At 41.9% G+C, this 23,573-nt stretch overlaps 1 protein-coding gene across 1 annotated transcript; it reads right to left on the reverse strand.

The window, feature by feature from the left end:
- Positions 1-18,937: 18,937 nt before the first annotated feature.
- On the reverse strand, positions 18,938-23,053 carry LOC111653789 (uncharacterized). The gene is made up of 6 exons (XM_087173516.1): positions 22,667-23,053; positions 21,976-22,089; positions 21,766-21,875; positions 21,056-21,254; positions 20,420-20,505; positions 18,938-20,344 (listed from the first exon to the last, which is right to left on the reverse strand). The coding sequence occupies exons 1-6, from the start codon at positions 22,854-22,856 to the stop codon at positions 19,067-19,069; spliced, it is 1,977 nt and encodes a 658-aa protein (XP_087029642.1). The 5' UTR covers positions 22,857-23,053; the 3' UTR covers positions 18,938-19,066.
- Positions 23,054-23,573: the final 520 nt, after the last annotated feature.

Here is a 23,573-nt window from a genome sequence, read left to right on the forward strand (position 1 = left end):
AATGCCTGTCTATAACAAGGATGAACTTGAATGCTTCACTATGACAGTGAGAGGGAGACAGACGGCGTGCCTGCTAAACAAGTGTCTTGGTGAAAAGAAAAGAGAACTTAGCCTGATCAGACATCAACAGTCACTCATAAACACGACACCAGCTACTTTCTGCTTTTGGATTTCTAATCCAACATTAGCAGCAGGGTCTCTGCTCTCTTTCAGGGTGGTATTCCTGCGGCCGTTGGGCTCATCTTTGATGTGGAGATGAATGTGTAGGATAATGTTGGTCCACTATCTCACTGGCCATTCACATGTCATGAGAACAGCAAACCAGTGAAAAAAACAGAGTCTCTAATCTGGTGCCCACGCTGGGACAGGGCCACAAGTTCACTCAGCACGGTGGTAATGCTGTGTGTGCGTGCGTGCGTGTGTGTGTGTGTGTGTGTGTGTGTGTGTGTGTGTGTGTGTGTGTGTGTGTGTGTGTGTGTGTGTGGTGTTTGTCAGGGGTGGAAGAAGTATTCAGATCATTTATGTCAGAAAAACACCAAACTGTATGTAAGTAAAATCCCTGGACTTTAAATTTCACATACGCATGAGTACTGAAGTATTATTAGAAACAGCATGTTTTTATGATTAACTGATTAAATAGTTTGTTAGAAAAAGCTTCAAAATCTTGCTTGTTTTGTTCAATCAACAGTAGAAACAGGGAAGATATTCAACTGACACTGAACTAATATAAATGAATGTGCTCCCAACAAGAGCGACAGCATCAGTCATTTGTTTATGTTTTTCCATCGCACAGCATCCGCAGTCAATTTTCAACTGACAGTCAGGTTTCTTTTAACCATGACCACAATCATTCCCCAACCATGTATTGATTATTGTATCCATGACAACAAAAGTTAGTTAGTGAAGTGTACTTTTAACTCAAAACCATGTTAACCAAGGCTGAACTACAGGGTTGCCAGGTCACAAAACTGATTTATCCTTCATTTGTAACATTTTTGGAGGGCACTGACAAAAGATGCTTTCCTGCTGATAGGTGGCGGACCAACATTGTATTTTGTCCTTTTGAGGGTCACATATTGTATAAAGTGATTTGATTATAAAGTAGGTCCAGGTTCTATATCAATACTGTGAAAGTATCAAAGCGCTCAGTCCACAGAGAAAGGCACACAGCCTGTATTTAGAAACTGAGCCTTAAAACGAGCCATCAGGACTTCTGTAACTTTGTGATGTCACAACCAAGCAGTCATCGCTCTCGGACATGCCACAGACCCAGCCCACGTGGACCCACCATCCAACCTTGCAGGATTTGGTTTTTCTGAGTGTTTACCTTAAATCTGTTATATCTTTGTTCAATCACTCAAAAAAAAAATCAGCCAATCAGAAGAGAGGCTCAGAGCCTAATCTCTTCTGATTGGCTCACAGACCTGTTACTGGAGCTCCCGAGAGAGGCCTGAGAGAGGAGATGTAAAACTACATAAAACTACAAATATATATCTTCTTATGGATATCAACACTTTAAATAAAACAGTGGAAAAGTTTAAAATATGGGACCTTTAATTTGAAGGAAAAGCAGGAAATCCTCACATTTTATTGTCAGGAAGTAATAAATATTTGGCATTTTTTTCTCATTAGCAAAATCGAAATTTAATTTTCTGTTCCTTCATCAGATCGACGAATTGTTTGGACTCGATCTTAAATTGATGTTTTCTTCAGTGTATATTAGAAACTCCTCTTAACAATTACTACCGCAGCTTTTTGTGTGGAAATGACGCTGCCAGAACAACCCACCAACCCACACACACACACACACACACACACACACACACACACATACACATGTGGCAGTACGAATAATGAAGTGAAATGAAGTGGTAATTCAGTGATTATCATTCTAAAAAAAAAAAAGTGTGCTATTTTTCTCCCCTAACCTTGAGCACAAGGTTACTTTCCACCTCTAGTGTTTGTCCACATGTCCACGTCTCGCCTGCATTTGTGAGAGAAAAAAATGAGGCTACATGCGAGTAGTTATCACTTGGCCCATCGCTGTTTTTCCATGACAATGAAAACAAATCCAGCTTACACTCATTTCTGTTTTTTCTCAGCCTCTGTATGTGTGAGAGAAAGCCTCCCTCTGTCCTCACTCTATAAAGGCTTGATCTCTGTCTCTGTTGAATATGTTAATCCATCTGGTGGTCCCCCCTGCTCTTTCTCTCTGTCCACGAGACCCCCACTGCCCTACTCTCCCTTCCCAAGTAGGGGAAAGGGGATCTAGGCTACTTCAGTGGAGGCTTGGTGGGCCAGGACTTCATCCCCCTGGTTGATTATGTGCGGGCGGAGAGAAGAGGGAGAAGGAGAGGTGCAGGACGTAATCCTATTGACCATCCCTGTCACATATGGTGAACGCACTGGCCTCTCCAGCGGTACAGTCGGTGGAGTGGCAGGGCCAGCTTGCCTCTCCAATCAGGGCACATTTGCACTAAAGCTCTCATGTGGGATCACTGGTGTAGAAAAGACGAGGATTGTTTTGCTCGTTGTCACAGAGATGGTGTCCACCGCCATCTGATTACAGTTTGATTACACACGCACAATCAGTGATGAGCAACACTTTTAATGGTTCGAGTTAAACAGGTTACACTTGCTAACTTTTTCAGTTTTCATCTACTTTTAAAATAGTTTTATCATCTTTTTACTATTTCATGTCTTTTTTTTTTCTTTTGCTTGTAAAGCACTTTTTTATCTTTGTCCACAAAGTCTTGTGCTGATAAAGTTTATTGCTTTGATCACAGAGAGCTACAATTAATCTACAGTACATGGCTGATTTTCATGAATGAGTTTCTTGAAATTTAAAAGAGGTCATCTTCCAAGTGATGATTATTTGTTTAAGTTATTATGGAGACAATGAAGAGTTTATCTCGCAGGTCTGACATAAAAAAAACAAAGCTTGCCTGCTGGAAGAACATGCATATTCTGCATATAGACATCGGTTACTTTCATGTTTTCACATTATTTATTTACACCAAAGTGCAGCCAGAAAACATGAGGTGAATGAAAGATGATCAAATTTGGTGCTAAAATGTTTGTCTGGTGTATGTGTGTGTAGAGTTTTTGTTTCTTGGCTATTAACACGTGAATTATTGAAATTCCATCATAACAAGCTTCACCTTCAAACAAACAAGATACCACTGTCCAAATGATAAAAATGATAGAATCTAAAAACAAACATTATATGATAAAATGTAAAACAGACAAAGACTGAATGAGTGTTCAGCTCTTCAGGGTTATAATAATGCTTCATCAAATGTGGCAACTTTTATATGTTTCTGATTGTTTCCAGCCCTGTGTGTTTGGTCTTACGATATAATGCAATCCAATACAACAACATAAACTGTAAGCTCTATTTAACTGCAGTATATAGTGAGGTGTTACTTTTATTTTGTCCAATCTCTGTGTTCCCAACATCATATCAAAAACATAAACATCAGAGGTTGTGGGGGACCAATATTGTGTGTGTGCGTGTGTGTATGTGTGTGTGTGTGTGTGTGTGTGTGTATGTGTGTGTGTGTGTCAGCGGGGGGATCTGGCCTTGTGTTAGCGGCAGCCTCAACGTCTGTTCAGTTCTGGTGGAGGTGTGGGAGCCTGCGGGGGGCTTTTTGTCCGAGGACCACTGTTACAATCCACGTTGGCCATTCAGCCCCAGCCATGTCAATTGGCATATGGTTGATCCACCTCTAATGGGTTCATGTAACCAGAAAATGCTGCTTTTCAGGGACCTGCATTCTCCTTCAAGCGGGTGAGATTAAGATGTAATGTTGCTCTCTCCCTCCACAACAGGGGGTCAGTGGAAGTGACGGGGAGAGGGAGACGATTAGGACACGTGAGCCGCCAGAAGACGCCCTTGGGGCAAAGGAAAGCGAGGCCAGAGTGGATGTTGGGCACGAATGATAATCTTTTGCAATTAGATCACTTTTTTTAATTGCCATTGAAACTGTGTTTCTGAATGAATAAATAATTAAAATATTACTCTATTCAAACAGTTTTTTAGGGTCAAAGTTCATTCTTGACTTTGAAAAAATCTGTTGAAAAAACAATCTCACATCAAGGTCCATTTAGTAGCTACCCTGGTGCTTTCACATTTCACATGATCTTTAACCACACTTACTTAAAAGGTTTTCATTGCAGATGGACTCCCAAGCACTAATTCCAACCCTTGCAATCAAACTTGAACTTATCTGCCAATCAAACGTATGTTTAAAACTGTATAAACTGTAGACGTAAACTGAGATAATTGTGAGTGGTTTCTGTATGATAACATTTTCAAGGAAGGGTCATTTAAATAATTACTATGTATTTGTTTTTCCCACCCAAAGCTCAGATGTCCATAAAGTTAAGAGGCCTCACAAGAGACATAAAAAAAAGAAAAAATGTAACTGGACCAGCTGAGGCTGAGATCCACTGTCTCTTAGTCCTTAGAATGAGTCACGCTCCTACACTTCCCATAATGCAACTCAGTAGCATCTTTCATTATCTATCATCAGGGTTATTTTTTAACTTTTGAAAGCTCACTCCAGAGCCAACAGTTACTCATCTGTTTCCACAAGCTGAGTAGCAGTCTACTCCTAATGACAAGCAAATTCTCATGTGTAAATTGATGGATTAACCCTTTAATGGAGCAGAATGAGATGTTTTTAACAAAGGACCACAAATGGCCAATGATAATCAATCAATAATAAAAGTCTCGTGATTCACCCACGTACCCCCAATCTCTCACCATCCACGCTTTACTTTTAGTTCCCACAGTTCCACGTTCTGTTTTCCCACCAATAGAGCCGCTGTTATTAGAGCAGCTTATCAGGAAGCCTCGTACCCAAACCTGCTAAGTCCATTGTCCAGCTCATACACAACACTTCTTACCAGAACCTCTCGGACTGACGTGCCCATATACACAGTCAGTCAAAAAAACACACACACACACACACACACACACATGCACAAAACTTGTCACTCCCCTGTCAACCTAATTTGCTTCTAACGTGGAGAATGGACACGCCCTCCTCTAATGAGAACAAATCTCTCCTTTTCCCCCTCTGTCTCTCAGTTTGCCTTTCCTTCCTTATTCTCTCCATCTCCTCACCCCCCCACCCCCGCTCCAGTCCCTCCAACCTTTGCTTCCTGCCTTTTGATATTGTAGCCATCTCACTCATGCCACCAATTAGCGACATAATAGAGCAGCGGGCTCCTGCCTACTGACTGCTTGGACCTCAATGATCCACTGCTGCTGAAGGGACACAGATGTAAAGACAAGAGAGAGGTGTTTTGAAATGGCAAAAGACAAGGTGTGGTCAAATAGTCGCAAAAATGTTCTTTCTCTGTCCCTGACCAAACATCATGAAGTCTGGGAAAAATTTGAAAGAATTCAAAAAGTTAAGCTCGGGGGGAAAAAAACAGCCCATGTGTAAACAGAAGGTAAATCTCCTGCTGAAAAACTTTAAGGGCAAAGTAAATCATACATCAGAGCGTTAGAAAAGTATGATTTTGAAAGTGAGCAGCCTGATTCATTAGAAATAAATAAATGGATCTCCCACTGTCCTTCCTCTGCATTGGCCAGACAATACTGCAGAAGAACCAGCACCGGTCCCCGATAACACTGTTTATTTTCAGCATGAGTGCGTCTCACTGCCAAAGTTTGTACAGTAGTTACAGAGAAACATTATCATTATCAAGAGTTAAAGCACATTTCCCCCAGTTTTCATTTTGGAGAGGTTTATGGGTAAAAGAACTATAAAGGTTTACTAAACTAAACTATTAGGCATAGAGGCCTTGAAGAGCAATTTTTGACAAGATGTTGAAGTATTGTGGAGCTTTTTCTTCTTGTTTTATAAATTATATCTTGTTGGCAGTTAAGTAATATCACTAACTGTAAATATTAAAGAAAAAATACCATGTATGAGCTGATGTAGTTGAGGTTGGGATGTAGTCACATGCAAAATAAGCACATTTTCTAGAAACTAGAATATGTTATCTTTCAATTTAGGTCTCATGAATGCATTTTGGCCTTACAGATCTTCTGTGCTGTTCAGTTCTTCTTGTCTTTAAAGTACTAATTGAATTAAACCGAGTGGAATATAGTTTCGTTTTAAGAGACTTTCATCTGAATGAATTTCTGAAGTTTCAAATCTCATATGAAGTCTTAGTAGTTCAGAAAGTGGCACCTAATTCATCTTTTGTTCTCAGACCAGCTGCATTTCAAGACGCTGAGCTCATATTGACACATTTCTTTTCCATTCATAAAGGCAGGGAGAGCTGTGATAGTCAGGAGGAAAGAAGCAGATATGATTGGCCATGATTGTCACAGTCACAGTCATATCCAGTAACCACCTTTTGCCCTGGCCTTGTCTCATGACAGTACAAGCCGTCTGTGTTTATTGTTAACGGTTTGGTGTAGTTTTGTGGTTGTGGTCAATTTGGCCTGTGTGCATCCAGTTTGAGGAGATCTGTGTTATGTAGGTTAATACCCAATGCAGTGAAACAGCTTATTCAGACAAAACACACCTCTGACTGTGTCTGTCTGCCACAATCACGATTATCGTCGTGTTTGTTAGCGGCGAAAACTTCAGTATTTTGGATGAATTTTGAGTTTCTGAGAATTCTTTATTTATTTTTTTTAATGTTTTGACTTAAATTGACTTAAATTTAATTTAATTTTTTTCACATAAAAACTAATAACAGTGAATATAAAATATTTCATGAACAGCATAAATGTTTGGATTAATATCGTTTTATATTATATTCTAACACACATATAGGCCTACAGCAGTCTCTGTCTCCAACGGCAGCTAGTGTGCCATTAAAGGAGGCCATTGTTACTGATTAATTAATGAGTATTTTTTTTTTGTTCATGCTAAACTGGGATTAGCATATTCATAAGGGCAGACATCTTTCAGACAGCTTTGAGTGAATCTGGAGGGTCTGTTTTCTCACTGTGTTCTTGTTTGTGCCCATACATAACCCCGTTTGTTGACCGCAGTCCTACCCCATTAACTCCCATGATCCTCCATGTCATAGATGCAGAGATAGAAACGCAAGAGAGAGAGAGAGAGAGAGAGAGAGAGAAGCAAGACACATACGGCCCCGTTTTCACACTTGAGAGAGCACGCCCCCCGGATTACAGACTAAATTGGTCAGGGTTACAAACTGATTACCATGTTGTGTTACATCTTTATTCTCATACAGAATAAACAATGAGCGACTATTAAAACATGCTGCACTCAGTGCCCCCCACCTCCATCCCAACCAGACTAATCAAATTGGAATGAAAACTGAATTAAAACTGTAATCACAGACTGTGAGAGAGTGCAGCAACAAGTTCAGTGTTTTTCATTTACATAAAGAGGCATATTTACGTTGATATGGACGTTTGAATGGGTTCAAATTCACTTTGTGGCTTGATGTTTATAGAAGAGCAGAATGTTTGTGTCTTACTGTAACTCACTTTAAACTTGTTCAAATGATTGATTATCAAATGTTTCATTTGTCAATATTTTTTAATAATGTATCAATAGTAAAAATAAACATTGATATTTATATTGTCTATAATATAGACAATATAAATATCAGTTAATAATAATAATAAAATATTAGTTAATAATGATATAGACTCTATATCATTATTAACTAATATTTTTTCATGTATCCAGTTTATTCAGAAATTGTTCATATAATATAATATAACAATGAAGTACATAGTGTCAGTTTCACAGTAAATAATAATAATAAACATATAGGATGCAATTAAAGAGTTTAGTAGTTTACCTTCAAACACAGGTGACATGTGTGTTTCCTGTTGTTGTGGCTGATTCGACCTCAGGTTAAAGATGACAAACTGACAGGACTGAGAAGGACGAGGAACAACTGAACACAGTCTGAAGCTGGAGCAGTGTGAGGCTCTAACAGCCTGAGTTAGACAAACTAACTCTGTGTTTCCACAGAGAGGAGCTGCAGGAGACAAATATTTCCTGGTCCCACATAAAACACGAGAAATATACTCACCGGGAATACTGGATATTCAATTTTCTCTCACTCACACGTTACATCGCACATATAATGCTTTTACCATTTATACTAATTAATATGTACGGTCATTCCGGGTAATATTGAAATCAATTAGCAGGCACTTAAAAGAGTTGCTGAAAACACAGACTCTTTAAGTTGGCAGTGTTGGCTTTGCAGGAAAATTTTGCATCAGTGTAATGACGTATCTTGATTTGCCAACATACACTGAGCTCATCAAGCTCAACCAGAGCTGCAATGCAAAGGACATAATGACTCGTTTAAACTTACTGCTTCTGTTTCGGTTCGTGGGCGAATCAAAAAAATGTTTTTAAATTTAATTTAATTTAATCTAGTCTTTCCTTTAACACACTTATAGCTGAGGCATGTAGAATATCTAAATAGTGTATACAGTACCTTGTGTCTTTGTGTACTTTTGGATGTTTTCATGATAATTAGAGCATTACTATGTTCTTGTCCAGTTAATGATGCCGAGAACTTGGCCGCTGGCAGCCTGATGGGACAGTTAAAGGCCAAGTTTGAGTGACTTATTTTTTCCTCCGTCCCATCTCCTCCCTGTCTCTCATCTTTTCTGATCACTGAGCCGCGTCTCTGCCTTATTAGTAACGTCCATCTAACTTTCTCTGACCTGTTATTTCAATCTCCGGCCACACACACACACACACACACACACATACACACACACACACACAGACACACTCCCTGCTTATATACATTCAAGATGTCAGGATGCACTCACACACAGTCATGCATGTGCACACACAGGGAATCAGACAGAGAAACGCACACACACACACACACACACACACACACACACACACACACACACACACACACTTGTACACACACAGACTGACACACTCCCCTACTCACCAGCAATTTGTTGCCTGTGACATCACATTGTGTGTTAAAGCCGTACTGGCACCGGGCTGCAGCTTCGTTAACTTTCCTCTTTAATGAGCAGTTTAATTGAGCTGTCTAGCGGGCCACCTGTCGGCCTGCAGCCTCATTAACATACTAATGGACTGGGATTGTTGCTGCTCTGACAGCTCGAGCCGCACTGCCCTAACAGACACTGAGGAGAGGGAGAGGAAAGAGAGAGAGAAAGAGAGAGCGAGAGAGGGAGAGGGAGGCCAAGCAGGAAAAAGGAGACTGGAGGCCACACTGGAAGAGAGGGATTTCCAGCGAAGAGGAGAGGAACAGTAAAAAGAAGGGAACAACCTTTGGTTCGGATCACTTTAAAGGGAAACGGTTGGCGATATGCTTTATATTTCTGATTTGAAACAAATGCCATTAAATACAAAAACCAGCAATGAACTGATACCAGTAAGTATTGTGAGCGCATCAATGTTATTGTATGTTAAGTTATTCGTCTGTGCCACATATCAGTAGGATAAACTGTTGCACTGTGTGACATGTTCCTTCATGAACACACACACACACACACACACACACACACACACACACACTGTAGTTTATTTTGACTCAATCCCACACACACTGCTCTACTGCAGTAAAAACTCACTAAATCTGTATCAGCCTGTGGTTCAAAACAAACAAACTCACTATTCCCTCCTGTTTGACTACCACTACATACTACTACTATGACCAGCTGTTGCAGGATAATACTGGTAAGTTACAGGTATAACATCACATTGTGACCTTTGTTTGTAAAGATTAACATCTCCGGTAGGAATCAGACAGGGAGGTCAGGAAATGTTGTGAGACAAGCAGCGGGGACACTTTACGTGTTACGCTTCATACGTCAAGATAAGAGACACCTTAAATGTAAATAAACATGTTGAAAACACTCAGAACTTTTTCTTATTAAACCATAATCTTTCACTAACGTTAACCCAACACTGTGAGTGTGTAAACATAACCATAAAAAAAGTGTAATAATGCTGGAGTCATTACAAGTGGCTATTGTTCTGAAAGATCTGACATTTTGGCAGAAATCAAAAACATTAACATTAACATTTACATAACGGAAATTGTAATCTGGTGGCCATTAGGTTTCCTACAAAATGTATTTGTTGTTGCAATTTAGTTGTATATAAATATAATCTCTAGGAGACAGAGTTGGACAAATTAAGAAGGCTACAGCTGTTATCTCAGGATACAATACACACTATAACTACTAGACACAAAATGGCTGAGTCGGCATTGTTTCAGAAATCCACAAATTCTACCTGCAGACTGATGAAAATCCGAATGCTTGTTAATTCAGTTTTCTAACAGAGCCTTCGTATTCTGTCCTGAATCGAATTAATGATGATTCTTAACTGAGAATGACCAAAAAAACATCCCGACTGCGTCTGTGCAGAGTGAAGCGAGTGAAACCCAGAGGACAAACTTCTTTTCTGTGCAGGATGTGTGTTGCTCAGTGTGTTGATGTGCGCTAATGTGACAGGAGAAAGCTGGCATGAGGTGATCTCAGCACAATGGAGGAAAAGGCACCACACTGGGCCTGCTACTTTGCTCTTTTCCAGGCTCATATAGCAGAGACAACAAGCCGAGTGAAAGTCAGCTCAAACAGAAGCTGTGTCAGGTCTTCAGCAAAGTGAAAGACTAATTCAAGTCAAAAGGAGTTTTTAATGTGTCCTCGGGAACCCCACAGGAACCGCAGAGCAACGTCCACAGTTTTTCATTCGAACAAACAAGGTATCAAACGTATATATCTCTAATACTGGAAAGATAAGCTCGTGCTGTTATTGGCGCTGAGTTTACCAACGAGTATCTGACATTTCATTTGTTCCTACATCTAATTATCCAGCTTAATTTGTTTTGATTTGGGGATTCCGGGGACCCTCTTCCAGTCAGCATGACGGCATAAAAAAAAAAAAGATGAAGGCGACAGAAAAGGCGAAGAAACTGAATGAAAAAGGAGGCCAAATAGGGTGATTACCAGTGAAAGGTGGCTGTGGGGATGATGGACAGACTGAGAAGAGAAGAGGTGGGGGTATGGCCGTGGTCGTGGAGCAATATGCATTCAAGGATCCAGTGAATAAACCCCAACTCCACACAGCCACATGCTAATGACGGCCACTATTTAATGTGTCAAATTCACAATTCCCCTTCGTTCTTCCCTCTTTTTTTCTCTCTCCTCCGCAGGGCTAATTGCTCCGTCCCCTCCTTTTTGACAGAGAGAGTTGTTGGTCTGAATTAAAGCCCATATTGTGTCTTGCATGGCCAACCTGCGACTCCCGAAAGCTGAAGCACACGCACGTGGATCTGCAAACAAGACGCACACAGTGCCAAACAATCACTGGACCACCTTCAACATGTCTTCGACCACGTTGACATTACTGGGTATAAACTTGAAAATGATTGTCAAAATGTGGGGTCTGTCCACATTTGGCTTTTTCAGATCATTTTCTAGAAACTTACTGGCCACGCCGTATATAGAGACCGTTCTTCAACTATTTTAATTAATTATTCGTATAAAAGCCATTTTTCCACTGCAGGAACTGAAGAAAATGTAGTGTAACATGCAGACAATGCTCTTGTTTCCACTGCTGTTTTGCTGTTGAATTGTTAATGAGCGTGAGGGATGCTCGGCCGCGCTTCTCACAGTGAATGCACTGATATGTTTTTGCGTCAGTTTCATCATTTAACAGTATTAGACATCAAAACTGTTGCATGTCTTATATCACGCCAACATGCTCAAGCATTGCATGACAGGACGTTAAGTTGGTAATCGAATATAATTCCTGATGCATGTAAAATGTTTTACTGTATAGTTATAAAGCTTTTAATAAAGGGAACCAACTAATGTTTTGACAAACAGCATGTAGGAAATCATGTAGGAAATCATGTAGGAGATCACAGAGTGTTAATAAACGCTCACCAGTCAACACTACAACATTAAATGTCCCTTATTGTATACATTAAGACTTTCATGGCTTTTAATACTGTGAAAGTATCAAAGCACTCAGTCCTCAGAGAAATACACACAGCCCGTATTTAGAAACTGAGCCTTAAAACGAGCCGTCAGGACTTCTGTAACTTTGTGATGTCACAACAAAGCAGTCACAGCTCTCATCCACGCCCCATGTCCAGCCCACCTGGACCCACCATTCAGTCTTGCAGGACTTGGTTTCTCTGAGAAATCAACTATATTTTTATTCAATCACCCAGAAAATATTCAGCCAATCTCTGAGAGAGACTCTGAGTCTCTCTTCTGATTGGCTCACCGACCTGTTGTTACTAGAGCTCCAGAGAGAAGCCTGAGAGAGGAGATGTAAAACTACACTGAGATGGTTTTTGGTTCTTAAAAAAACAACAAATATATCTTCTTATGGATCAACACTTCAAATAAATCACTGGAAAAGTGTAAAATATGGGACCTTTAAGTTTTGAAATTTATCCACATTACTCCTCCAAGAGTATGCAGATGACAACAGCACACACCCCCCCATGACCATGCATGTGTTTCAGGGGTGAGTATGATCAGAGGAAGGGTCAGTGCCGGGGTATACTCAACAAGAGGCCATCTTTTCTTGGCTTCACGTTCAGCCAGAGCAGTCTGAGCTCTGCTGACCACCTGCCTCCTGATCGGTGGGCAGAACCAAACACACAAAACACAAGAGGCTTGAATGGGCTGCAATTTGTGGGAGGGAAGCAGCTCCAATGACCCTGTTAAAAATTTGTAGAAAACTTGTGTTAACACTTGTGTGTATGCGTGTTCCTGTAATTCTGTCGTTCTGAGGACCAGTTGTTTTAAAAAGAGAGTGAGAACGTTTTGGAAAGGGAGGAGATTTACAGAAAGAGAAGAAATTTGGCAAGAGATTTTTCGAGAAAATGAAAGTTTTAGAAGGAATGGACATTTTTGCAAGTGAGGAAATGTCAATCAAGTGATGACATTTTGGAAAGGACTAATTTAAGTTTCAGTCTGAGAGTAAGGACATTTTTACAATGTGAGGACATTTTTTAGATAATGAGGACAATTTCTGAATGTGCGCACATAAAACAGTTTTTTAGAAAGTGAGGCAACGGTAGGAAAGCAAGGACATTGTGAGGACATTTTGGAAAGTTATTTCAAGTGTGTGTGCTGTTATACTTCTCTGGACAAGGAGAGTTATAGGGCCGGTTTGGAAAATGAAAGGAATTTTTTACAAAGTGAGGATATTGCAAGGGAATGTCAATAAAGTGAGGACGCTTTAGGAAGTAACTTTGTGTGTGAGGTTGAGGTTTTGGAGAGGGTATTTTGTGTAACAGGAAACATGAATCAACATAAAATTCATTCAATTTCCAAAATGAGAACTCAAATTCCAAAACCACTGGGAAGACAGAAATCGAGAAACCGAGAAAGAGGACATTTGAAAATTGAGTAGATTTCAGGAGAGCAAGAATGTTTTGCAAAATGACAGTTTGGCAGATGATTTTGTGAATTCACTGTGCGCCCTTGTGCGCGTGTGATTGTGAGGATCCACTTGAGTCTGAGCCAGTGAGGACATTTTGTAAACTGGGAACATTTTTTCAAATTAAGCCATTCTTTGAAGAGGACAATTTGGAGGGCAAGGACATGTTTAGAAACTCTTTGAAGACAGATGAGACTGATGGAAAGTGAGGACATTTCGTTTTGGTCTTCACCTCGTCAAGGGCTGTTTAAGATGTGAATTTAGTTCAGGTTAGAATGAAGTTAATAGGGATAGAGGTTTGGCAATGTGTTATGTCTATGATGATGTGTATCCACATGTCCACTACTTCAAAGTGACACTTCCCCCATATACTCAAACAAATACAGTGTGTAATAGTATAGTTTTTGTTTTTATTATTCAAATGATTATTTCTATTCCTCTGTGCAAACACTGTATAGCGGCACTGTAGTACCCTCTACTGACGAGCTGTCACTGGTGCAGGCAAGTGTGTGGTCTTCATGATGCGCGCCTGCTCGCCTTCTTGTGTGGGTGTGGGTGCATGCGAAACTGGCATGTACCTTGTTTTCCCTGCATGCCTTTCTCTCTTTCCAGTGCGCTCTTGACTTGACACTGCCTCCGGGGGCTAATCCTCTGATCAGCATGCCAGAAGAGCCCGGAGGGGCCTGACTGGACCGGTGGAGGAGAGGGGCCCGAAGTGACGCCTGGCTCCAGCCACTTTCTCAGATTGTCTCAGCCACTTGTACTGATGTAGTGTCGCCCCAGCTTATTGTTGACCAGGGGGTTGAGGTATAAGGGGAGCATATCTACCCCCCGCCAGTCCATCTGCTCCCCATCCATCCTCCTACCGTGACCCCCTCACAGCTGAGAAACAATGAGTGAGGGTGAAAAAAAAAAAACATACATTTAGAAAAAAAAAATCATATTTAATTACATTGCATGCCTGGACAATGAAGTGATCCTTTAAAAGATAAAATGTAATTGCAAATGAGGGGGGAAAAAAATAACGTGAATGCCACTTTCTCTGGTCCGATGTGTCAGGTTCAAGTTACTTACAAGACAAAGGCCGGGGTGAATAGAGTGACTTGAGAGACCAGGGGATTGAGGGGAGTTGCTTGGCACACAAACAATTAGCACTCATCCCTGCATAGCTTGCTGTGGCCCCAAATCCCCACATTTGTCCAGACAAATTGACTGGACCCCAGGTCTTGTTTGTCTAGCTCTGCTGGCCTGCTGGAGAGGGCTTGAGGGCAGCGGGGAATGCCCCTTTCAAAGAGCACGACTCATGGGAAAAGAACAAACAATGTGATGTGGTCAGAAAATGAGCCTCCCAACACTTTATAAGACAAATTGGTGAAATATATGAATCCAATCTGTGCTTGATTGAGCATCTACCGGCTGTGCTACACTGATATCAGAAATTGGGTTATAGTTTTAAAGCAAAAAAAAAAAAAATGGAAAAAGAGAGAAAGTGTGCACATTGAATTAAACAACCTCTCAAGTAGAGTTTTTAATCACGGCAGCCATGGCTGGATTAACCTGCTGAGGGTCCCAGGGCAAAAAGTAGCTGCCGGGCCCCAATTAACCCTTTCCATCCCTGTGCAATGTGTTCACTTCTCCTGCTCTTTACATGACATCAGGTGGTGCTGTGGTAATATGATAATTTAGGTTACATATATAACTTAAATTTAAAGCTTTAAAATACCATATTTCATCCGAGTTGTTGGAACCTGCTCAGGGCTGAGCTGGAAATGTCTCCTGAGGTCAGTTTCACAAAGATATTCCATTCTTGCTGCTGTTAATTTTGCTCTTAGTCTAATGTGGTGGTGCCCAAAGTGGGTGCCATGGCAGTGTGGGGTGCTTTGAGGACAACCCAAGGGTGCTGAAACAGTCATCCTATCTTTGTGAATTTACTGTTTGTTTATGCCTCTGTGTCGGCAAAAGCTGGGGCCGGAGGCATGTTTTTCGGGTTGTTCATCAGTCCCATTATTGTGAACATGATATCTCAATAATTTCTTCAGAATTTCCTTTGGCAGAATTTGGCACAAACATTTATTTGGACTCAGGGATTGATTAGATTTTGATGGTCAAAGGTCAAAGGTCAAGGCCATGGAGACATCACAAAGTACTGAGTACTCCTCAAGGGAATCCTTTCAAATTTGGCACAAATCTTCACTGAGGCTCGAGGATGAACTGATTACATTTTGGTGGTCAAAGGTCAAAGGTCAAGTCTGACTGCATCAAAAACACTCTTTAGCCATAACTCAAGAATTCACACTGCAATTATGACAAAATTTCACACAAATGGTTAATGTTTTACATGAGTCTGGATAAACATTGATGTAACCTGAAACTAGTCCTAGTGGCGATAATTCTAGTTTTCTAATGTTTCTCCACATTTAAAAAAAAAAATTGTGACATTTACATGAACTATGTTTTATGTTACGTTTTCAAAACATACCAACACAGAAGGAAAAAAAGCAATAAATATGTAGTCATGCTGCAGCCAATGAGATTACATCTGACCGTTGTTGGTTGTCATGGTATCAGACTGAATCCTTCTCTGCTAACGGCTTAACAGACAGGTTGTGGCTGCTTGTGGAAGACGGACAAGCACAATCACTATGGTGTTGCACCCAACATTGTGTTCGTTATCTCCCCATTCATCCTGGGTTTCTGTTGTTGTTTGTCCTTGTGTATCTTAAATATAGTTTATTCTAATTTTGGAGAAAATGAAAAAACACATTAACATACTGGCATTTTAATGCATTGTTTATTTTAAATCTGCAGAGTACCTGTTGGCGTTTATTCTGCATGATTACACATGGGCCTAAATAAAATTATTATATAATCTGTTTATATACTGTATATGTCATATTGGGGTTGGGTGGCTCATATACCATATCCAATGAGAAAATATTTCCTTTGAAGGGGTGCCATGAACCACTGTGTTGAACCTGGATTAGACAGTTTACCAAAAATAAAGGCTTAGAAATGCAGCTACTGTAAAACCAAACTACACTTAATGCCACATTCTTTGTGTATTGTTATGCTCTTGACTGAATTTTCACAATAAATGTCCTTGTGACAGTCACAGTAACAGTTTTAATATGGTTCCATGAACTCATTTTATTCTGCTTAAAACAAAACACCTTGTTGTATTCAAACTTTTTTTTGTTTTAACATTAGGTAAATGCCAGTTTGGTGACTTTTAATTCATACGTTGTTAATCATGTGGTGATGAAAAGTAAATATCACGTAAAGTAAGTGCAACTGGAAATTGTGGCAGTGCAATTACTCTGTAAAGATAAAATACAATAAGTTGTATTTTTTGGATAAGTAAAATTAAAACAGAAAAAAGGAAATTTTTCATTCTCATGTTCTGATTTCTTTTTTCTGCTGTGGGTTTTTTTTTTTCCTTTTTGTCTCCTACTTAGAAATAAGAGATAAGAAAATACAGGGTCAGACAAATCTTAAGAGGATTAACATGACGCCTTTGCTATGTGAAAGGGTGCAAGACTTAGCACATTAATAGGCTATCATGGGATTCTTACCACTTTTTCTGTGGGAAAAGGATGCAGATGTTTTGGGCTTTAGAGTAAAGAAATGTAAACGGGGGATGCACTTTTCCACACCTCACATCTTTTCCTTTTTAAACACTTTGTACAAGTATGTCAAAATGAAACAACTCTTCATATATCAACTCCAACATTTTGGGCTACTTTGCCTTCACTAGGGTTGTCTAAGGTTTCAAGATTGTTGCCAGTTAGTCAATTATTATATAAATCAACTTTAGTTCTACAGTCGTGATATTGATTCCAGCATGTGCTTATAGCCACATTAGCTCCAGTTAAGTGTCTACCCTTTACAAAGACGTGCAGAATTTGTATTAGACTGCCATCTAGTGCTCGTTTATTTTGTTACTTTGCCTTTTATCCTCTGACAGGCCCCTTGAGCCTCGGAGCAGTAGTCCCCAGTGTGCTGGGGATCTGAGGTTTCGATCCAGTTAGTTCACAGGGGATCAGTAATTCAGAAATATAGATAAGCTCATTCCTAAAACATACAACAGTGTTGTATTCCAACATCTGCAATTTGGTGACATCCTCACGGCGCAGAGGCACTGGGGGTCGTTGTGGAGGCGAGTTGTGGTTGAGGCATCGCTTGTGGTCGAGGCACTGGGGGTCGTCATGGAGGCGGCGCTCGTGGTGGAGGCACTGGCAGTCGTCGTGGAGGCGGCGCTCGTGGTGGAGGCACTGGCAGTCGTCGTGGAGGCTGCGCTCGTGGTGGAGGTGGCGCTCGTGGTCGAGGCACTGCTTGTGGTCGAGGCGTCATTCGTGGTGGAGGCACTGGGGGTCGTCTAGTAGGTGTCGCTCATGGTGGAGGTGGCGCTCGTGGTCGAAGCACTGGGGGTTGTCGTGGAGGCGTTGCACGTGGTCAAGGAAATGGTGTCGTCGTGGGACGGCGCTCGTGGTGGATGCACTTGGTGTCGTCGTGGAGGCGGCGCTCGTGGTGGATGCACTTGGTGTCATCGTGGAGGCGGCGCTCTTGGTGGATGCACTTGGCGTCGTCGTGGAAGCGGCACTCGTGGTTGAGGCACTGGGTGTCATCGTGGAGGTCCAGAAGCAGCACAGGTGCGTCATGGAGTTTGCTAGAGGAACATGTTGTGATTGATACATCTAACTTGTTATCATTTTGTTGTTTTGATCCAGAAGCGATGAGGTTGGGTTTGTTGATACAAAATAAATCCATCTTCATCCTTTACAGGGGAACATTCTTCACAAAATGGTTTACAAATGTAGTTTACTTCTCTTCCTGTATCCTTCTTCTGTCCCTGAAGGCCACACCACCCTGACCACACCCACCAGGAAGTTGCCCTGGTGCCAAATGATTGAGTATAGGCCTTTGTCAATTCACCGTTGGTTCATTCCATGAAAATTATTGGCTGTACAAGAAATAAATTGTTATTCAAAAGTTTTGTAAACAGCTAATGGGGTTTTAGCATCCATAAAGAGCCTAAGCACATCAGACACTTCGTTATATCAACCTGAGAGAAACTGAGGAGTTCAACTTTAAGAGTGTAGTACTGTTATCTGGAGTTTCACTACGAGCCGAGTCACAGAAAGTGTCAAGAGTGGTCCCCCCCCCCCCCCCCCCATATAAATTAAAAGAAACCACATGTGAAACTGGTGGTGCATTTCCCAGTAATCTTTAACAAAACAAAAAAAAAAATAAAAAATCTGCTATGATGTACACATCCCATACATGTACCGTTTTACTTTAGATGTAGCAGCAGCCCAGTTTTGAAAAATATGCAAAAAGATCCATTTCAAACCAATATTCTGAGCAGTTCTGATTAGGACTCTATTAGTGAGGTTAGGTGCTGATATAATAAAAAGTAGAGTCATTGAAATTAAGACACAAGATCAGAAACAAATGTAGACCTACAGAATATGTAGATGTATAGAAAAATACAGAAACAGTCGACTTAATTGAACATTGACTTTATTTTGTAATTCATCAGTATATTTTATTTTTTTACTTATTAAAACTAACAATTTTTCAATTCTCCCCCATTTAGGTGGTGGTGGAGGCGGCAGTAGTCGTCGTTGAGGCGCCCGTCATGGTGGTATGCCGCCGCCGCCGCCACCATTAGTCGTCGTCGTTGAGGCGCCCGTCGTGGTGGTGGAGGCGCCAGTAGTCGTCGTTGAGGCGCCCGTCGTGGTGGTGGAGGCGCCAGTAGTCGTCGTTGAGGCGCCCGTAGTCGTCGTTGAGGCGCCCGTCGTGGTGGTGGAGGCGCCAGTAGTCGTCGTTGAGGCGCCCGTCGTGGTGGTGGAGGCGCCTGTCGTGGTGGTGGAAGCGCCAGTAGTCGACGTTGACCCCACGCTCGTAGTGGAGGAAGCGCCCGTCGTGGTGGTGGAGGCACCCGTCGTAGTGGAGGAGGCGCCCGTCGTGGTGGTGGAGGCGCCCGTCGTGGTGGTGGAGGCGCCCGTCGTGGTGGAGGCGCCAGTAGTCGTCGACCCTGCGCTCGTAGTGGAGGAGGCGCCCGTCGTGGTGGTGGAGGCGCCAGTAGTCGTCGACCCTGCGCTCGTAGTGGTGGAGGCGCCAGTAGTCGTTGACCCTGCGCTCGTAGTGGAGGAGGCGCCCGTCGTGGAGGTGGAGGCGCCAGTAGTCGTCGACCCTGTGCTCGTGGTGGTGGAGGCGCCAGTAGTCGTCGACCCTGCGCTCGTAGTGGAGGAGGCGCCAGTAGTTGTCGTTGACCCCGCGCTCGTAGTGGAGGAGGCGCTCGGTGTGGTGGAGGAGGCGGCGCCCGGCGTGGTGGAGGCAGCACCAGTAGTCTTCGACCCCACGCTTGTAGTGGAGGAGGCGCTCGGTGTGGTGGTGGAGGAGGCGCTCGGTGTGGTGGAGGAGGAGGCGCTCGGTGTGGTGGAGGAGGCGCTCGGTGTGGTGGAGGAGGAGGCGCTCGGTGTGGTGGAGGAGGAGGCGCTCGGTGTGGTGGAGGAGGAGGCGCTCGGTGTGGTGGAGGTAGCAGGAGCAGTGGTACTGGTTGTGGCTGGAGCAGCAGTAGACCCTGGAGTCTCTGCATCTGTCCCAGTGTACGGCCCATCAGGAATTTTCTCAAATCCCCAAAACTCATCGAAGTCCCCGAAGTTTTCCTCCTCTGTCACTGCGCTTGCAGCCGTTGAGCTGGCTGTGGTCTGTGTCGTCACTGGTGTTTCTGGCTCAAATGGTTCACTGGGAACCTCATTAAAGTCCCACAGGTTGAATAAGTCTGGATCGTCTGCAGCTCTCTTGACATGATGCCTCCCAACTTTTTTTGGCAACGTAAGGTAACAAGCTGCCAACATTGCACACGGTCTCCCAGTGCCGTCCACATAAACCAGTTCAAAGACAGATTCCTGTGAACATTTCTAATATTAGTTTTCACAATAAGTCAAATGCAAAATATGTTTTTAAAAATAAAAATAACTTACTCTCTCCGGTAACATTGATATAGCCACAAATAATGTGCTGGAGGTCTTCCGCTGTCTCACTGAATATCCTTCACTGCTGAAAAAATCTGCCAAAACAGAAAATTTAAAATCTGAGATTTACTTTGTGCACACAATTTAAAGCTCCCTCTGATCAATTAAAAATTACAATTTTTCACAGAAATTCTTGACCACAGCTCCCCTTCTATATGTTCTCAGCATGATATTCCTCATCTTAGGTTGACAGGTTCCAGTTCCCCAGCTGCTTAAAATCATCTAATTTTAAGTTACCTGTGCTGTTCAAATATACACAAGGTAAAGAAAAATCCATACAAGGTACTTTCAAGGTAGTTTCCAGCACCACTAGGGAAACAAAAGACAAACTAGTTACTGAAGGAAGGTGAACATCTAAGCCATATATTTTTCCTCAGGAATTTGTTAGAGACCCAAGTAGAGCTAAAAGAGTGGCTATTGCAGGTTTACCAGTTGGGCAGAAGCAACTCTACTATTTTAGCTATAATAACTACATGCTATTCATATGCTAAATATATGTCAACACTGTCTGATGTCTGTTTAGGAACCGATTAATCACAATCACCACAAGTGTTTTGTTCATGCTCCCAACTAGCCGGTCCTTACCGAGGGCTTTCACCTTCTTCAGTTGTGTTTCACGAGGCAGCGTCACTGTGACATGTGCTGCCCCACAAGTCACCAATGGCGACACTGCTGGTGGCGACGTTGATGGATTATCGCAGACAGCCATGCCTGTCATGTTCTCCTTCAGCAGACGGTCAAAATAATGGAGTTTCAGTGGGTGGAAACCATTTCCATCTCCAGTCTGGGGATAGATGAAATTGCCATTAATTGTAGGAAGCATCAAAAGTTCTGATTAATTGTAAGATTGTTTTCCCACCCATGGTACAGGCTCATAGTTGGAATCACTTCAACAAAACTGCTCAGGAGCAGCAGCACCTGTTTTTTCTAATGAGGTGACTCGTAATACAAGTCCCTTTCAAACATGCGCCTTGTTGCACATGTAAATCTTTTAAAACCGATTCACAAAGTTAAAATTAACACACAAGCCTTGACAAATGTTATTGCAGCCTGGAGAGGAAAAATCTGTTCATTGTTGCTTCTTAAGGTTTCACTGTTCCAACATCATTTATTTCCCAAACATATGAAGAGGGAAGGCAGCTATTAGCATACAGCTAATTCTAGCCAATGGTTCAGGGACAGAAATAACTGGAAGTCACACCAATAATTATTGCAAGGTATCATGGGCTAGGAATAACATGATCAGATGGAGTTTGAGAAATAGCACTCAGTTTGGACAAAGAATTAAACATTACCTGCACTGCTGTTTGGCAGCCAGTATAGGGAAGCTTCACCAGCAACCACCACCTATAAATCTGAATCGAACTGTGACAACTGTCTGGCAGCGACAACAAATGCACGCCATCTGTGCAAAAGATAGGGAGAAATATAAGATTTCTGACAAGAGCAGTCACTCCATTTTCTAAAAGACAAAAACATATTGCAGGTGGTTGAATCAAACATACCTTCCAGTTGCAGATTTGTGTATCGGATGAGTGAAAAGCGCAGGAAGAGTGTCCTATTACTGCAGCGATACTGTGGCTGGTTGAAATCTGATTTCTCTGGACCTTTTCCACTCCCTGGAATGAGAAAAACAAAATTTAAAAAACAAATGCCTTAAGTTAAAGGGAAAGTTTATTCACTTTCTTGCAGAGAGAGAAGATGTATAAGATAGTGCCAGAAATAAGTCAGCTTAACACAAACATTGAAAAACAACTAGTCTGGCTGTGTCCTAAGGCAACAATCTGGCTACTGACACTTCCAAGTTCACTAATAAAAGATGTTATCTCTAGTTTAATCCATACAAAAATGTGTAGAAACAACAAATTACCACTGGGGATTATTGAGCCATCTTGACTAAAATGAACCATCTACCAAATGTATGTTCATTAAACCATTGATTGGTTTTGAAATGGATTTTAACAAAGAAGTCATCCTGCCCTAATTGATATCAGGCCTTAAATAAATTGTGTAACAAGACCTTCAAGGTTGAATTAGACTAATTTTCAATTTAGAAAACCTACAGTGCATCCATGTGGTCAGAAGTTTAGCGACTATTGGCGAACTAGGACAACTGGAGGTACATGGAGCTTGTGTTTTGTAGACGAACTGATGAACACAGTTTGAACGTGACCACGTGAAGCAGCAGGTTTTTACCTTTGAGGAAATACCACACCAGCGACGGGAAACTCCGGTCTGCTGGAGCCGCGTCAAGCGGCTGCTCGATACCGGTGTAAAGCTCGTCCTGGCCGGCAAGACGTCCGTGTGCGTACCAGCGGCTCTCTGCGTTGTTGAGCTGGGCTAGAGTAAAACCGATCCAAACCCAAGCCATCAGTGCGGACTCCATGGTAGCGCTCCGGTCTGCTCGCCGTCTCCCTGCCGCCAAAGACGCCGACTGAGGGAGAAGCTGCACCGCTGCGCCATTTAATCAGGTTAATTAGATTAAGCAGCTGCACAGGTGCGTTCCCCTTCCTCTTCTTCGATGACGTTTAACGGCAGCTGGCGTCCAGGAAGTTGCATTGATGCCATCTTTCGGAATCATTCAGCTTCCTCGGCCTGACTTAGCTCAGAGACACAGGCCGGATGCTTCCTAACAGGTACGTTCTCACATGGAAATGAAGTTTGGTTATGGAAAGTATAGTTGGTCTTTTTTTTTTTTTTTACGGATTTATTGAGATACAGAGTAAATCCTTTGCAGAGAAGAGCACAGGATGGTTTACAAATGTCGTTTACATAAAAAGTCTTTGTATATCTGACAACAGTGAGGCAAGAGATAAAATGGTGAAATGTTAAAGAGTGTAATTGATGAAGTGAAAGGTATTCTGACCCTGTGGAAAGGGAGAGGTCTCACTTTGAGAGGAGGGGTCACTGTCATTAAGCGTAGTATGGATAATGTCAAAAATCTTTTTTTTTTTGTTGATCGATCTATATTTATATTTTCTATAAACATATTTTCTTTGTATTTTTGATGGGTTAGGGTAGAAGCACAGCAGGGATAGGCCTGGTTAGTATTTGGATGGGAGACCGCCTGGGAAGATTAACCACTGCTGTAAACTTTTTATCC

This window comes from Seriola lalandi, unplaced genomic scaffold, assembly GCF_002814215.2.
Source record: "Seriola lalandi dorsalis isolate HSWRI2012SDOR001 ecotype SW California unplaced genomic scaffold, Sedor1 jcf7180002054245, whole genome shotgun sequence".
Taxonomy (NCBI): domain Eukaryota; kingdom Metazoa; phylum Chordata; class Actinopteri; order Carangiformes; family Carangidae; genus Seriola; species Seriola lalandi.

Excerpts from the sequence above, each read along its gene's own strand:
- LOC111653789 (XM_087173516.1), bottom strand. The coding sequence starts at position 22,856 with ATGGAGTCCGCACTGATGGCTTGGGTTTGGATCGGTTTTACTCTAGCC. Across the intron at positions 22,090-22,666 it reads GGTGTGGTATTTCCTCAAAG|GGAGTGGAAAAGGTCCAGAG; the intron begins GTAAAAACCTGC and ends TTCTCATTCCAG. Across the intron at positions 21,876-21,975 it reads CACAAATCTGCAACTGGAAG|ATGGCGTGCATTTGTTGTCG; the intron begins GTATGTTTGATT and ends TCTTTTGCACAG.